At 34.2% G+C, this 16,868-nt stretch overlaps 1 protein-coding gene across 1 annotated transcript in view; it reads left to right on the forward strand.

Moving 5' to 3' along the window:
* Nucleotides 1–905: 905 nt before the first annotated feature.
* Nucleotides 906–16,868, forward strand: part of LOC110465101 — a 77,475-nt gene continuing 61,512 nt past the window's right edge. The window contains exon 1 of the mRNA XM_021520687.1: nt 906–1,095. Coding sequence (XP_021376362.1) covers nt 996–1,095 — 100 coding nt within the window. The 5' untranslated portion in view covers nt 906–995. The remainder of the gene's footprint in view (nt 1,096–16,868) is intronic.

Raw genomic sequence — 16,868 nt, forward strand, 5'->3', positions numbered from 1 at the left:
TGGCGTTGAAATATTCGTAACCATTTTTTTGTTCATTTCGTCCATTTTTTTAGCGGATTACCATCGATGATTTCTAGTTAAAAAGGAGTTATGACTACCTGATTAATACGACATAATGTATTAACTCAGAGTGAAATACAAGACATCGTATTGTATGGCCGAACCATAGGCTGTATCAACAAAGTAATATACCCCAGCCATGAGTAATCACCGATTGTATGAGTAGTACAGTAGTTTCTTGCATATAGACAACGTTATTTACACAGCAAAATGCCCAATGCTTGCCATCTGAAGACACAGGCAATGCGACAAAATGTTTCCAAACAACTATAGGTACATGTGTATTCATTGCGCATTACAGTTTTTAAGTAGCAGATAACTTGCAGGCAATCTACCGGAGCGAGCAATCTGCAAATTTTATTTCCTAAATATGATATTTTGAGGTGTGCTGGCAATATAACCGAGCGGGCAATACGCAAGAAAATCATGATATTGCAGTATGCTAGCTTCGTACACACCATCAAATCAATAACAACATATGTTATGTGGTTTGCATGGTCGAAACCACTTAATATACTTACCAATACCAAACATGGCACATTAAAAGGTTAGGATTATGCGTGTTTGCAGTTACACTATACGTTGCCAAACTTTAATTGACCATCCTGAAAGCTGAATCTGCTTAAACATAAAAACAACTCTGACGTCATCTAAACTGATGGTTTTAATGTTACCTTTTAAAAAAAATCTACAAATAGCACACAGCCTAACCAATCAATACCAATCCAATGCTTTGAAAGCACCCAATCCAATGAAAATTGCAAAACAGAAGTTAATCAATAATGCCTTAGCGATGTAATATATCTACTTATACGGTGCATCCTGATTAATCGCGGCGTGAATCGCTGAACTTGTAGGTTGTTAAAGTGAATTTTTTATTTACAGATATTTTGAAAAGTTGCTTTCATAAAAAAACTCGCCATTAGAGGAACATCATGGATATTTTTCTCACAATGAGGACAAGGGATTTGCATTTCCCGGTGAAAAAGAAGACATTGATAATTGTTGTGCTGGGAATTCTTGTGACTGCAGTTAGTGAGTAGTATTCTTATTTCTTATATTGTTCCTTTTGAAATGCCTAAAGCGTCGACAGTCCGTTAACGCTTTCATGTTAAGTTAGAATAGTCTTAATTAGGAATCATTTCGTTACTAATTTTGGTTTACTTTACATGTATGCTATGCAACTAGTTTCTTTCTAGTGCTTTTTGTTACACTTTAATGTATACAACTGTTACGCTTATAGGTAAATATAATGTATATACTATGTTCCTATAATGTATATACTAAGTTACTATAATGTATATACTATGTTACTATAGTGTATATACTAAGTTACTATAATGTATATACTATGTTACTAGAATGTAGTTCTGGTGCATTGTTGTAACACTTAAAAGTATTTATGCTACGTTTAGATGCTTGCTATGTGGTATGTGTGTTACGTGCATTTTTTTTAACGGTTGATTCTACTGTTGGATTTCTACTTCCCACAGTAATCTCTTTTGAGAAAAGCCTCGGCTCAAAATATAAACACTTCACTAATTATTGAATTTTCAGCTGATCAATAATTCCTTGTTCTCATGAAATTGAGGGATTTTACGGAATCGTTCTCCATTTTGTTTCAACAGCAGATTGGCCGTTTTTGTATTTGCCTATAGCATCACCGATGAAAGGACAAAGCAACAGCTGTATGATGCGGTGTAATTTCTTTCTGACATACTTTATCCATAACCAAAGTTTAAAGGTGCAATCACTTATTAGTAAAGCAGCAGTATGATGCGGTGTAGTTTCTTTCTGACATACTGTATTAATAACCAAAGTTTAAAGGTGCAAACACTTATTAGTAAAGCAGCTGTATGATGCGGTGTAATTTTTTTCTGACATACTGTATCAATAACCAAAGTTTAAAGGAGCAATCACTTATTAGTAAAGCAGCTGGATGATGCGGTGTAATTTCTTTCTGACATACTTTATCAAAAACCAAAGTTTAAAGGTGCAATCACTTATAAGTAAAGCAGCAGTATGATGCGGTGTAGTTTCTTTCTGACATACTGTATTAATAACCAAAGTTTAAAGGTGCAAACACTTATTAGTAAAGCAGCTGTATGATGCGGTGTAGTTTCTTTCTGACATACTGTATTAATAACCAAAGTTTAAAGGTGCAAACACTTATTAGTAAAGCAGCTGTATGATGCGGTGTAATTTCTTTCTGACATGCTGTATCAATAACCAAAGTTTAAAGGAGCAATCACTTATTAGTAAAGCAGCTGGATGATGCGGTGTAATTTCTTTCTGACATGCTGTATCAATAACCAAAGTTTAAAGGAGCAATCACTTATTAGTAAAGCAGCTGGATGATGCGGTGTAATTTCTTTCTGACATACTTTATCCATAACCAAAGTTTAAAGGTGCAATCGCTTATTAGTAAAGCAGCAGTATGATGCGGTGTTATTACTATCTGCCATACTGTATCAATAACCAAAGTTTAAAGGAGCAATCACTTATTAGTAAAGCAGCTGGATGATGCGGTGTAATTTCTTTCTGACATACTTTATCCATAACCAAAGTTTAAAGGTGCAATCACTTATAAGTAAAGCAGCAGTATGATTCAGTATTATTATTATTATTGGACATTCTGTATCAATTACCGTAGTTTAAAGGTTTCATCACTTATGTGTAAATCAGCAGTATGACGCGGTATTATTATTAATTGGCATACGGTATCAATAACCGTAGTTTAAAGGTTTCATCACTTATGTGTAAATCAGCAGTATGATGCGGTATTATCAATATTGGGCATTCAGTATCAATTAAAGGTGCAATCACTTATTAGTAAAGCAGCTGTATGATGCGGTGTAGTTTCTTTCTGACATACTGTATTAATAACCAAAGTTTAAAGGTGCAAACACTTATTAGTAAAGCAGCTGTATGATGCGGTGTAATTTCTTTCTGACATGCTGTATCAATAACCAAAGTTTAAAGGAGCAATCACTTATTAGTAAAGCAGCTGGATGATGCGGTGTAATTTCTTTCTGACATACTGTATCAATTACTGAAGTTTAAAGGTGCAATCACTTATTACTAAAGCAGCAGTATGATGCGGTGTAATTTCTTTCTGACATACTTTATCAAAAACCAAAGTTTAAAGGTGCAATCACTTATAAGTAAAGCAGCAGTATGATGCGGTGTAGTTTCTTTCTGACATACTGTATTAATAACCAAAGTTTAAAGGTGCAAACACTTATTAGTAAAGCAGCTGTATGATGCTGTATAATTTCTTTCTGACATACTTTATCAAAAACCAAAGTTTAAAGGTGCAATCACTTATAAGTAAAGCAGCAGTATGATGCGGTGTAATTTCTTTCTGACATGCTGTATCAATAACCAAAGTTTAAAGGAGCAATCACTTATTAGTAAAGCAGCTGGATGATGCGGTGTAATTTCTTTCTGACATACTTTATCCATAACCAAAGTTTAAAGGTGCAATCACTTATAAGTAAAGCAGCAGTATGATTCAGTATTATTATTATTATTGGACATTCTGTATCAATTACCGTAGTTTAAAGGTTTCATCACTTATGTGTAAATCAGCAGTATGATGCGGTATTATCAATATTGGGCATTCAGTATCAATTAAAGGTGCAATCACTTATTAGTAAAGCAGCTGTATGATGCGGTGTAATTTCTTTCTGTCATACTGTATCAATAACCAAAGTTTAAAGGTGCAATCACTTATGTGTAAAGCAGCAGTATGATGCGGTATTAATAATATTGGCATACTGTATCAATAACCAAAGTTTAAAGGTGCAATCACTTATAAGTAAAGCAGCAGTATGATTCAGTATTATTATTATTATTGGACATTCTGTATCAATTACCGTAGTTTAAAGGTTTCATCACTTATGTGTAAATCAGTAGTATGATGCAGTTTTATTAATAATTGGCATACTGTATCAATTACCGTAATTAAAAGGTTTCATCACTTATGTGTAAATCAGCAGTATGACGCGGTATTATTATTAATTGTCATACTGTTTTAATTACCGACGTTTAAATGTCCAATCACTTATGTGTAAAGCAGCAGTATGATGCGGTATTATTAATATTGGGCATACTGTATAAATTACCGAAATTTAAAGGAGCAATCACTTATGTGTAAATCAGAAGGATGATGCAGTTTAATTATTAATTGGCATACCGGATCAATAATTAACCGTAATTCAAAGGTTTCATCACTTATGTGTAAATCAGCAGTATGACGCGGTATTATTATTAATTGGCATACGGTATCAATAACCGTAGTTTAAAGGTTTCATCACTTATGTGTAAATCAGCAGTATGATGCGGTATTATTAATTGGCATACTGTATCAATTACCAACGTTTAAATGTTAAATCACTTATGTGTAAATCAGCAGTATGATGCGGTATTATCAATATTGGGCATTCAGTATCAATTAAGGAAGTTTAATGGTGCAATCACTTATGTGAAAATCATCAGTATGATGTGGTATTATTAATATTGGGCATACTGTATGAATAACCGTAATTTAAAGGTTTAATCACTTACATGTAAATCAGCAGTATGATGCAGTATTATTATTAATTGGCATACTGTATCAATAATCGTAGTTTAAAGGTTTCATCACTTATGTGTAAATCAGCAGTATGATGCGGTATTATTATTATTTTGCATACTGTATCAACTAATGAAGTTTAAAGATGCAATCACTTATGTGTAAAACAGCAGTATGATACGGTATTATTATTAATTGGCATACTGTATTAATTACCGACGTTTAAATGTTCAATCACTTATGAGTAAAGCAGCTGTATGATGCGGTATTATCAATATTGGGCATTCATGTATCAATAAACGAAGTTTAATGGTGCAATCGCTTATGTGAAAATCATCAGGATGATGCGGTATTTTTAATATTGGGCATGCTGTATCTATTACCGAAGTTAAAAGGTGCAATCACTCATGCGTTAAGCAGCAGTGTGATGTGATATTTTTTATATTTGGCATACTGTATCAATTAACGAAATCTTAAGGGGCAATTACTTATGTGTAAAGCAGCAGTATGATGCGGTATTATTCATAATTGGCATACTGTATCAATTACCGAAATTTTAAGGGGCAATCACTTATGTTTAAAGGAGCAGTATGGGGCGGTATTATTAATATTAGACATACTGTATCAATTACCGTAATTTAAAGGAGCAATCACTTATGTGTAAATCAGCAGTATCATGCAGTATTATTATTAATTGGCATACTGTATTAATTACCGACGTTTAAATGTTCAATCACTTATGTGTAAATCAGCAGTATGATGCGGTATTATTATTATTTGTCATACTGTATCAATTACTGAAGTTTAAAGATGCAATCGCTTATGTGTAAATTAGCAGTGTGATGCGGTATTTTTAATTTTGGACATACCGTATCAATTTCCGAAGTTAAAAGGTGCAATCACTTATGTTTAAAGCAGCAGTATGATGCGGTATTATTATTATTTTGCATACTGTATCAACTAATGAAGTTTAAAGATGCAATCACTTATGTGTAAAACAGCAGTATGATGCGGTATCATTAATATTGGGCATACTGTATCAATAACCGAAGTTTAAAGATGCAATCACTTATGTTTAAAGCAGCAGTATGATGCTGTGTTATAAATATTGGACATACTGTATCTATTACCGAAGTTTAAAGGTGCAATCACTTATGTTTAAAGCAGCAGGATGATGCGGTATTATTAATAATTGGCATACTGCATCAATTAACGAAATTGTAAGGGGCAATCACTTATGTTTAAAGCAGCAGTATGATGCGGTATTATTAATTATTGACATACTGTATCAATTACTGAAGTTTAAAGGTGCAATCATTTATGTGTAAAGCAACAGTATGGTGCAATTTATTAATATTGGACATACTGTATCAATAACCGTAATTTAAAGGTTTAATCACTTATGTGTAAATCAGCAGTATGATGCAGTATTATTATTAATTGGCATACTGTATCAATAACTGAAGTTTAAAGGTTTCATCACTTATGTGTAATCCAGCAGTATGATGCGGTATTATTATTATTTTGCATACTGTATCAACTAATGAAGTTTAAAGATGCAATCACTTATGTGTAAATCAGCAGTGTGATGCGGCATTTTTAATTTTGGACATACCGTATCAATTACCGAAGTTTAAAAGGTGCAATCACTTATCTTTTAAGCAGCAGCATGATGCGGTATTATTGATATTGGACATACTGTATCAATTTCCAAATTTTAAAGGTTCAATCACTTCGCAGGTCGGTTGTTTCTTTCTCCTGGTACTCCGGCTTTCCTCCACTATTAAAACCTGGCTCAATTTTAAATGATCATAGCTGACAATAGGACGTAAAACTGGAACTATAACCTTATATTTTTACCTTTTGAGCAAACTGCTTCAAGTCTGCTATGCTCATCATTAGTCATCGAGTCAAAAAAAGTTCGTAGTTAATTATCTCTATCAGGGCGTTAACATTCCATGTAAATCAATAATACGAAAACAAAAACACACAATAAGGCCGCACAATGTATTATTATATTTGTTTAACATCGAGACAATTATGTCACTCTTAAACGATTCGTTGTCGAAAAAATAGGTCACAACTCTGAGGTAAATGAAAATCAATCAAGTTAAATTAGTCCCCATGCGTCGAGTAAACAAAACTAGGCACACTGGATGGGTTAGATAAATAGAGTACTCGGTACAACGTTAAAGCTTTTTGTCTTGGTTACAAGGAAGATATAGATACTATTGTAAATACTGTACTCATTCATATTTATTCATATTAATAGTTTTGAATAATTTGTAATCGATTTATTTTAGATCGCAAATATAGATAGCTTCAACAAACAGTCGTACATTATTTACGCAATTATTTAAAATAAATTCGTATTTTCCGTAACCTTTTGTGACTATAAATTATTAGATTTATAAAAAGATAAGTTATCCTGCAACTATCACAGAAAATTCGATTAATGAAAAAGGTCTTCCAGGACACAGTCCCGGATATGTTCGTTCCACAACAATTGGGTTTTTTTTTTGCCACCTTTGTATAACTTTCCTTTTCCTGTTAAACCACACTACATGTTTTTGTGTTATATCAACAAATAGATGCTACGCCTCGAGGTTCAGTTGAATGACTTTATCACAATTAAAGTTTTGCACTGAGATCACAAGAAAATCGTCATGTAGATCACTAGGCACAAACCAATACAGACGCCTATGTGATTACCAAAATAATAACATTTTCCTAAATTTCTGCTGCCAAATTGACACAGACTTCATATGTAACTGTAAAAATAGCTGCCTCCGTTGCGAATAATGCGTCGCCAAACCTGTTATTTCGAGACAGATTGGACACTAGTTGGAGGCACGGTAGTCTAGGACGCCGGGCTCGTGACCGAAGGGTTGCCGGTTCGAGTCACGTCATGGCACTGTGTTGTATCTTTGAACAAACTACTTTACTCCGCTTGTTCCAGTCTACTCAGCTGTAATTGAGTACGTGGTTGGGCATTACTAGAACTGTTGAATGCTAGCCGGGGGCCTCGGCTGTATGCACCCCATGGAGTTGAAAAAGACCTTGGCTGGTTGCAAAGGCCCTATAACCACGGATAATTATTTGTGAACCACTTCGAGACGACCTACAAACTAGGTTGTAATAGAGCGGTGTATAAGAACCTCGAATTTTCCCCATGTTAATGCATAAACATCTAATACTTCAGCGGACTTAATTTTGTAGCGGATGAGAACAAGCTTTCATGTGAGTGATTTGCTTGTGTACTTGAATTTTGAAGATATGTTGCGTTGCTGTATTTCAATTTGCGTTAGGCTATACACCATATATTAACATCTCTCCCTTCTTAACCTTGTAAGGTCGCGATGGCCAAATGGTTAAAGAGTCTGACATTCTGCTACCACTAGACCTCCACCACCGGGTCGCGGGTTCGAGGCCTACGTGGGGCAGTCGCCAGATACTGGCCATAAGTCTGGGATCTCCGGCTTTCCTCCACCACCAAAACCTGACACGTCCTTAAATGACCATAGCTGTTAATAGGACGTAAAACACAAACAAACGTCTTTGTAAACTCTGACTGCGTATAAATGAGCGTTTACACTGTACGCAGTGACTAAAGGCTCATTAAACAAAAGGATGCTGGCAAACTTTATATTCCTTTCATGCACATTCAGAATTCCTAAGTTCATAATGGCGGATTCCTATTGCGAAGTTCGACCGTGTCACTACCAGAGCAGTGTGTCAATGCGTGACCATAACGACCGTTATAAATAAATACAAATGTTCTAAGAGCTATTAATATTATTTAATTTAACATTTAAAAGTGATGAAAAGAAGACAAACAGTATTGTTCACTGCGTATTTTCAAAGTGTACTGAAACTTTACTATTCTAGCAACTACGGCTACCGTAGTAACCATCAAGCAACTCGCTTCGACTGGTTTTTGTTCTTCCATGGCATTTGAACATATTTTTATAATGTTAATACAGGGATTGACCTTCATTTTTACGACGTATACAGTAGTATGAACGCAGTTTAGTATGTTCGTTGCCAACTGCATTCATGCTACCGTATACGTTTTCAAGATGAAGGTTAATCCTTATATTTACATCATAAAACAATGTTCAAATACTATGCAAAGAGAAAATACAATCAAAGTGGGTAGCAGGTGAATATCCGAAAAGAACTTGCATGAAGTCAAGTCAAAGGGTACTCTTCTTTAAATCGCCTCGTACCACACTCGTAAAACACAAAGCATACTAAAGAGCACAGTTAAAAAAAACATCGACCTTAGTATCAGATACAGAAAAAGCATATTTCCCAATGAGATCATGAGGAGACTATATAACTTGTCGACATAGCTTCTTTGGAAACCCGTTGCTGTAAGTTTGTCCGTCAGTACTTCACGTCACGATATTCGGAGCAAGCTCCTGAATACCGAATCAACTGTTGCAGGTCAACATCGTAGTTGGGGACAGTAGGAATATCACTATAAATTTATCAAAATTCATCAATATTTTCGATTGATTCCTCTCCTGCTTTAACACTGCCCAATCAAGGTTACCCATTATTTTGTTCCCATTTCGTGCAGTAATAATGCAGATATGTATCTTTCCATGAATTAATATTAGTGTTAACAGAAGCATAACTTCATATAGAGCACAAAAAGGCTGCGATAGTGTATGTTCATTAAAATTGTATGAACGTAATGCTTGCAATGTGTCACTCATATTTCACGGGAAAAGCAATTAAGTAAACGCTTATTAACATTATAAATTGGCTGTGTCAGTATACACTGACTGTTTGATCATTTTGAGTGAGTTATATCATCTAATACTCTTATTTATAATATGTACCATCTGCCTTCCTAATCGCACAATAACCTCAAACCTCACCAATTTAGGTTCTAAAATGACCATTATAGAATTCGTATATTTGATATGTGTGTACAGGAAACAAAATAGAGTTATTAATATAATTTGATGAATATGGTGTGTTCCAAATTAATAAATGCGTTTTAAACTACTAAAACATTGTTTACTGTCACATCATATTACGAAGAGAACCCCGTGCTGCAATACACTTAACCCGGTCATAAAACTGAGCAAACACGGAAAACATATCAAATATCTATAGGGAGTGAACGGATCTAAACTCCTCGTGTCGATAAAATCCCCCTCTTGAATCTAACAATCAGGTCATTCACCTTCCAATTGATAAAGCTAAAATCCTAAACAGTCACTTTACTAATATCTCTACATCATCACCTAACCTTGAACTCCCTCAAACAGCACAACATTTCAACCCATTTTCACACTCATGTTTCCTCAAAAATCAAGCTTTTTAATCAATTTATCAGAAATGTTGATAAGAAATGTTCCCCATGTTAATGCATAAACATCGAATACTTTAGCGGACTTAATTTTGTAGCGGATGAGAACAAGCTTTCATGTGAGTGATTTGCTTGTGTACTTGAATTTTGAAGATATGTTGCGTTGCTGTATTTCAATTTGCGTTAGGCTATACACCATATATTAACATCTCTCCCTTCTTAACCTTGTAAGGTCGCGATGGCCAAATGGTTAAAGAGTCTGACATTCTGCTACCACTAGACCTCCACCACCGGGTCGCGGGTTCGAGGCCTACGTGGGGCAGTCGCCAGATACTGGCCGTAAGTCTGGGATCTCCGGCTTTCCTCCACCACCAAAACCTGACACGTCCTTAAATGACCATAGCTGTTAATAGGACGTAAAACACAAACAAACGTCTTTGTAAACTCTGACTGCGTATAAATGAGCGTTTACACTGTACGCAGTGACTAAAGGCTCATTAAACAAAAGGATGCTGGCAAACTTTATATTCCTTTCATGCACATTCAGAATTCCTAAGTTCATAATGGCGGATTCCTATTGCGAAGTTCGACCGTGTCACTACCAGAGCAGTGTGTCAATGCGTGACCATAACGACCGTTATAAATAAATACAAATGTTCTAAGAGCTATTAATATTATTTAATTTAACATTTAAAAGTGATGAAAAGAAGACAAACAGTATTGTTCACTGCGTATTTTCAAAGTGTACTAAAACTTTATTATTCTAGCAACTACGGCTACCGTAGTAACCATCAAGCAACTCGCTTCGACTGGTTTTTGTTCTTCCATGGCATTTGAACATATTTTTATAATGTTAATACAGGGATTGACCTTCATTTTTACGACGTATACAGTAGTATGCACGCAGTTTAGTATGTTCGTTGCCAACTGCATTCATGCTTACCGTATACGTTTTCAAGATGAAGGTTAATCCTTATATTTACATCATAAAACAATGTTCAAATTCTATGCAAAGAGAAAATACAATCAAAGTGGGTAGCAGGTGAATATCCGAAAAGAACTTGCATGAAGTCAAGTCAAAGGGTACTCTTCTTTGAATCGCCTCGTACCACACTCGTAAAACACAAAGCATACTAAAGAGCACAGTTAAAAAATCATCGACCTTAGTATCAGATACAGAAAAAAGCATATTTCCCAATGAGATCATGAGGAGACTATATAACTTGTCGACATAGCTTCTTTGGAAACCCGTTGCTGTAAGTTTGTCCGTCAGTACTTCACGTCACGATATTCGGAGCAAGCTCCTGAATACCGAATCAACTGTTGCAGGTCAACATCGTAGTTGGGGACAGTAGGAATATCACTATAAATTTATCAAAATTCATCAATATTTTCGATTGATTCCTCTCCTGCTTTAACACTGCCCAATCAAGGTTACCCATTATTTTGTTCCCATTTCGTGCAGTAATAATGCAGATATGTATCTTTCCATGAATTAATATTAGTGTTAACAGAAGCATAACTTCATATAGAGCACAAAAAGGCTGCGATAGTGTATGTTCATTAAAATTGTATGAACGTAATGCTTGCAATGTGTCACTCATATTTCACGGGAAAAGCAATTAAGTAAACGCTTATTAACATTATAAATTGGCTGTGTCAGTATACACTGACTGTTTGATCATTTTGAGTGAGTTATATCATCTAATACTCTTATTTATAATATGTACCATCTGCCTTCCTAATCGCACAATAACCTCAAACCTCACCAATTTAGGTTCTAAAATGACCATTATAGAATTCGTATATTTGATATGTGTGTACAGGAAACAAAATAGAGTTATTAATATAATTTGATGAATATGGTGTGTTCCAAATTAATAAATGCGTTTTAAACTACTAAAACATTGTTTACTGTCACATCATATTACGAAGAGAACCCCGTGCTGCAATACACTTAACCCGGTCATAAAACTGAGCAAACTCGGAAAACATATCAAATATCTATAGGGAGTGAACGGATCTAAACTCCTCGTGTCGATAAAAGCCCCCTCTTGAATCTAACAATCAGGTCATTCACCTTCCAATTGATAAAGCTAAAATCCTAAACAGTCACTTTACTAATATCTCTACATCATCACCTGACCTTGAACTCCCTCAAACAGCACAACATTTCACCCCATTTTCACTGACAAATATCCATGTCACTCAACAAGATGTCGCTGACCAAATTAATAATAGTCTTAATGTTAATAAACCACCAGGTCCTGATGGTGTTATCCCTAAAATTGTTAAAAAGCTAAGTTCCTCTCTGAGATTACCCCTCAACACTGTTATTTAATAAATCTTTAGAATCAGGGACTATACCAAATAGTTGGAAACAAGCAAACAGTAATGCTATTTATAAAGGAAATGGTTCAACCAATGATGTTTCAAACTATAGACATATCTCAATAACTTAATGTCTTAGTAAATTAATGGAAAAAAATATTTTCAAATATCTGTATAATTACCTAGTTGAAAGTTCTATTAAATAACTAAGAATCAGTCAGGATTTACACCAGGTGATTCTACAGTAAAACAATTATTGTTCATATATAATGAATTTGTTAGTAATATGGACCAGGGAAAGGAGTTAAGGTTTATATTTTGTGACATCAGTAAAGCTTTTGACCGTGTGTGGCACCAAGGTCTTCTACATAAACTAAAAAAATATAGCGTTGATGGACATTTTCTTATCTGGTTCCAAAATTATCTTACAGACAGAATGCAAAGAGTTAGTACTGAGGGTTATCTTTCTCAATTCAATGTTATAAATGCAGGGGTACCTCAAGGATCTGTCCTTACTAACATGAATGAATGGGCAAACACATGGGACATAAAATTTAACCCTAAAAAAACTAAATCAGTTATATTTTCAAGGAAACATAACACAAATCACCCCACTTTTAACTTTTCAAACAGCCAAATTACAGACACTACATCACATACACACTTAGGACTTACCCTTAAAGATGACGCATCTTCGAACCAGCTTACAACAGAGTCAACATTCTTCGTTACATAAAAACTAGAGTAAATCGAAAAACATTAATTTTAACTTATACTGAATGTTTAGGCCAATTTTGGAATATGCTGACATAGTTTGTGTTAACTGCACACAACAATCAACAGATCTTCTAAAATCTATACAGTTAGAAGCAGCAAGAATTATTACAGGCCTTCGCTCGGGAACATCACATAATACACTTTATACCAAACTTGGTTGGGAAACTCTGGCTGCCAGAAGAGAGAAACACAAACATATCATGATGTATAAATTAATGCATGGAATCTCACCGCAATATTTTCAAGATGTATTGATTCCCTTTTCATACAATCCTAATGAAAATCATTATTCTCTCCGACAAACTAGACTTTTTAACCCACCAATATGCAGAACTAATAGCTACTTTGACAGCTTCTTTCCTTTCATGTGCCGCACAGCTAACAACACTGATACTAATCTTTTTGACACTTCTACACTTGCAAGTTTTAAATGGCTGTTAGATAAAAAAAATACTATAACTGATAGTGAATCTGTTAAAAGTTTCAAAACTGAAGGTGATAGAAGGGCAAAAATCATTCTTTTAGATGTAGAAATTATTGTAGCGATTTAAAGTTTGATTTGCATCATGACCACCTAACTGATAGTCCAGTATGTACTTGTTAAGATGAATTGGAAACAGTCTCTCATGTTTTTCTAAAATGTCCTATTTACTATGATTTTCGGATTTATTTGTTCAACTCACTCAGTAATTATGTCTTTGACCATAACCATATCGGTATTGACATTATTTTATATGGCTGTCCTAGTTATAAAGGTAATACAAAAAGACTAATGCTTCGTGATATACATTACTCTATAGGGAAATCCAAACGTTTAAACTTTTACAAGATCTAGAAAGCCATTATATTGACAAAAACTGTAATTTTCAATGAAACATAATTGTGAAATTATTTGATTATGTAATAAATATCTATTTTCACTTATTTATTTTGTGCTCCTCTACACAACGTTTTACTTTTACTTTTGATAAATGTACATATCGGGTTAATTCTGTATACTAAAAAGTAGATTAAATAGTTACATATAAATAAATAAATACACAGTTTAGGTTGTGATGACCTGTGCAGTACTTGCAAATGGACATTTGGTCTATCTACCTAACTGTATTGAATGTTAAATAGTAACTCAGGTGTACACGTGTAATTATAAAATATAAAATATAAAATATAATTAGCTAAAGTTCAATAATATTCTTGTAACACTCTGGTCACCTATCGAAAGAATGTATATAGGCTTGCCCGTTACTCGATCCATTTGACCATAACACCATGTCAATAAAATCTGTTGAAATGACATGGCTTAAATAAATATCGATCATAGAAAAGTTGTAACATAAGTCATAGAAAGGCTAATTAATATTTAAGTCATAGAAATGCTAATTAATATTACAGTGTTGTTCACTGCGTATTCTCGAAATTTACTGGAACTATATTATCCTAGCAACCACGGCTACCGTAGTAACCATCGTAGCTACCCGCTTCGTCTGTTGTTTTTCGTCTGTTGTTTTTCTGTTCATAGCATTTGAACATTTTTTTATGATGTAAAGATAGGTAATGACCTTCATTTCGACGACGTATACGGTAGTTTGAACACAGTTGAATCTTCGTTGCTAATTGCGTTCATATTACCGTATACGTAGTCAAGACGAAGGTCAATCCTTAAATATACTAAACACATCCACTATTGTTCTAAATCGCGGTTGAATATCCGAAAAGAACTTGCACGAAGTCAAAGGGCATTCTTCTTTGAGTCGCCACATAACATAATCAAAAGTTTAACCAAATCAAACTAACGATTGTCAAAGTTTAGTCAACAACTCTGCCGCTTATTGAAAAGCGTGTTGGTTAAGAAATAGTAACAACTGCAGTAGAAATATAACAATTAATAAACAACAATATATTACCAATGTGTCAACAAAACAATGATTCAAATTCAAAATTGTTAAAATCAGGGCGAAATATATAAATAAATGAAAGATTTACACGAAGATCATTGTAAGAGTACATCGAGAATAGGATCACGTGTTTCCGAATGATAAACCGGCGCTATACATTTAGGTCTAATAGCGTTTTGCTTAATCGACGCTATACATTTGGGTTTGATATAACTCTGCTTAATCGACGCTAAATTGAGGTCCAATGTAAGTTTTGGACTTATCGACGCCATACATTTGGGTTTGATATAACTCTGCTTAATCGACGCTAAGTTGAGGTCCAATGTAAGTTTTGTCACGTCCTTCAAACTGAGAACTCAGGTTGAAACAACCAAACCACAAAGCGCACGAAAGAGCATCGACTTTAATATCGAATAAAGAAATAGCATATTCCCCAAAGAGATCGCGATGGCGACCATACAACTGGTCATATTCTATGTTGTAAGTTTGTCCGTCAGCAGTCGATATCTATCACGTAAGCCATGATACTCAAAGCAAGCTGGAACATGTTAACACCGTAGGTAGGGGTGCAAGGGTGTTACTGTCAAGAAAGGGAAAGTTCACAGAAGGAAAGTCTAAATCGTCCCACATATCGCACAGTTGTAAGTTAGGCTCAAGGAAAGCGGCTGACATAAAAGCGACTGTAGTGGCCTTGTCCTTGATTTTTAAAACTAAGGAAAATATATAAATGTGGTCAGTAAATATCTTTCTATTTCAAACAGCATATCGTCGATATATCTGAACAAGAAATTGAAGGACTCGAAATCAATTTCTAATTAAAGTAACATATGACAAGGACAAAGGATTTACATAAAAAAGAAATTAAATCAGTTGTTCCAAAGTGTTAAGCGTTTTCAGCTATAACGCTGACAGACGCAATGTCAAAATTACTAAACACGTTTGGTTAATGTTTAACTCATTAACTCCTAAAGTCAAATTGGAACTTTACGAAATCAAAGACTGGGCAAGTCCAATTTAAAAACGTAGGGGTAAATGAGTAAAACCATATTTTCTTGTTCCTGTGCTCTATAAAACAAATATTATATTTTTGTCGAACTGTCTATGCCTGAAACAAAATGAAAGAACGATTGTTTTGTTTTTCTATTGGTGTTGTTTTATTCTGAAATGTATCGTAAATTTTGATATATATCTCTTTAATTTGAGCGGTTTTAGTTCGTAATTTTAAAGATTTATCAAAATTAATCAAATTTTCGATTGATTCCTCTCCTGCCTGAACACTGGTCACTCTTGGCTACCAATTATTTTGTTCCAATTTCGTGCAGTAATTATTACAATAAGTTTATATAATAATCCTAATTATTTTGTAAATGAACCTAGCGACTAAACAACGACTGTTCTGAGTACATCTTGACTAAATTAGATGAACAGACCACATGGGCTTTGTGAACAATGCTTACTTGCCGAAATAAACGCAATTTAAATTCCAATTTAATCCGCCTTGCTACTTCCAGTCGCCATTTTGTAAACAGGACCTAATCTCGAGCTGATGCGCGTTTGAAAAAGTTTAAAGTATTGGAAAGCTTCTAAACGATCTTTACTATATTTCTTTTCTGTATCACTTTCATTAATTCATAAAAGAACAAATTGATTTTTTCCCCTTCAATTTTTTTTCTTTCAAATGTTAAAACACATTTTTTTGGAAAAAATGTTCTAGTTTCCAGATTATGATCAAACGTCGTCTGCTTCGCAAACATTCAAGAAAATAATATTTACAATGTGTTGATATTTGTTTTATTAACTAGTTTATTCTTTAAACTATCTTTTATTAATAAATATCAAAAAGATTTTGCATTTTATGACGTAACCGGAAGCGCACTTGATACGAGAACGTGACCCGGAAATA

The sequence above is a fragment of the Mizuhopecten yessoensis genome, unplaced genomic scaffold (assembly GCF_002113885.1).
Source record: "Mizuhopecten yessoensis strain PY_sf001 unplaced genomic scaffold, ASM211388v2 scaffold11055, whole genome shotgun sequence".
NCBI lineage: Eukaryota > Metazoa > Mollusca > Bivalvia > Pectinida > Pectinidae > Mizuhopecten > Mizuhopecten yessoensis.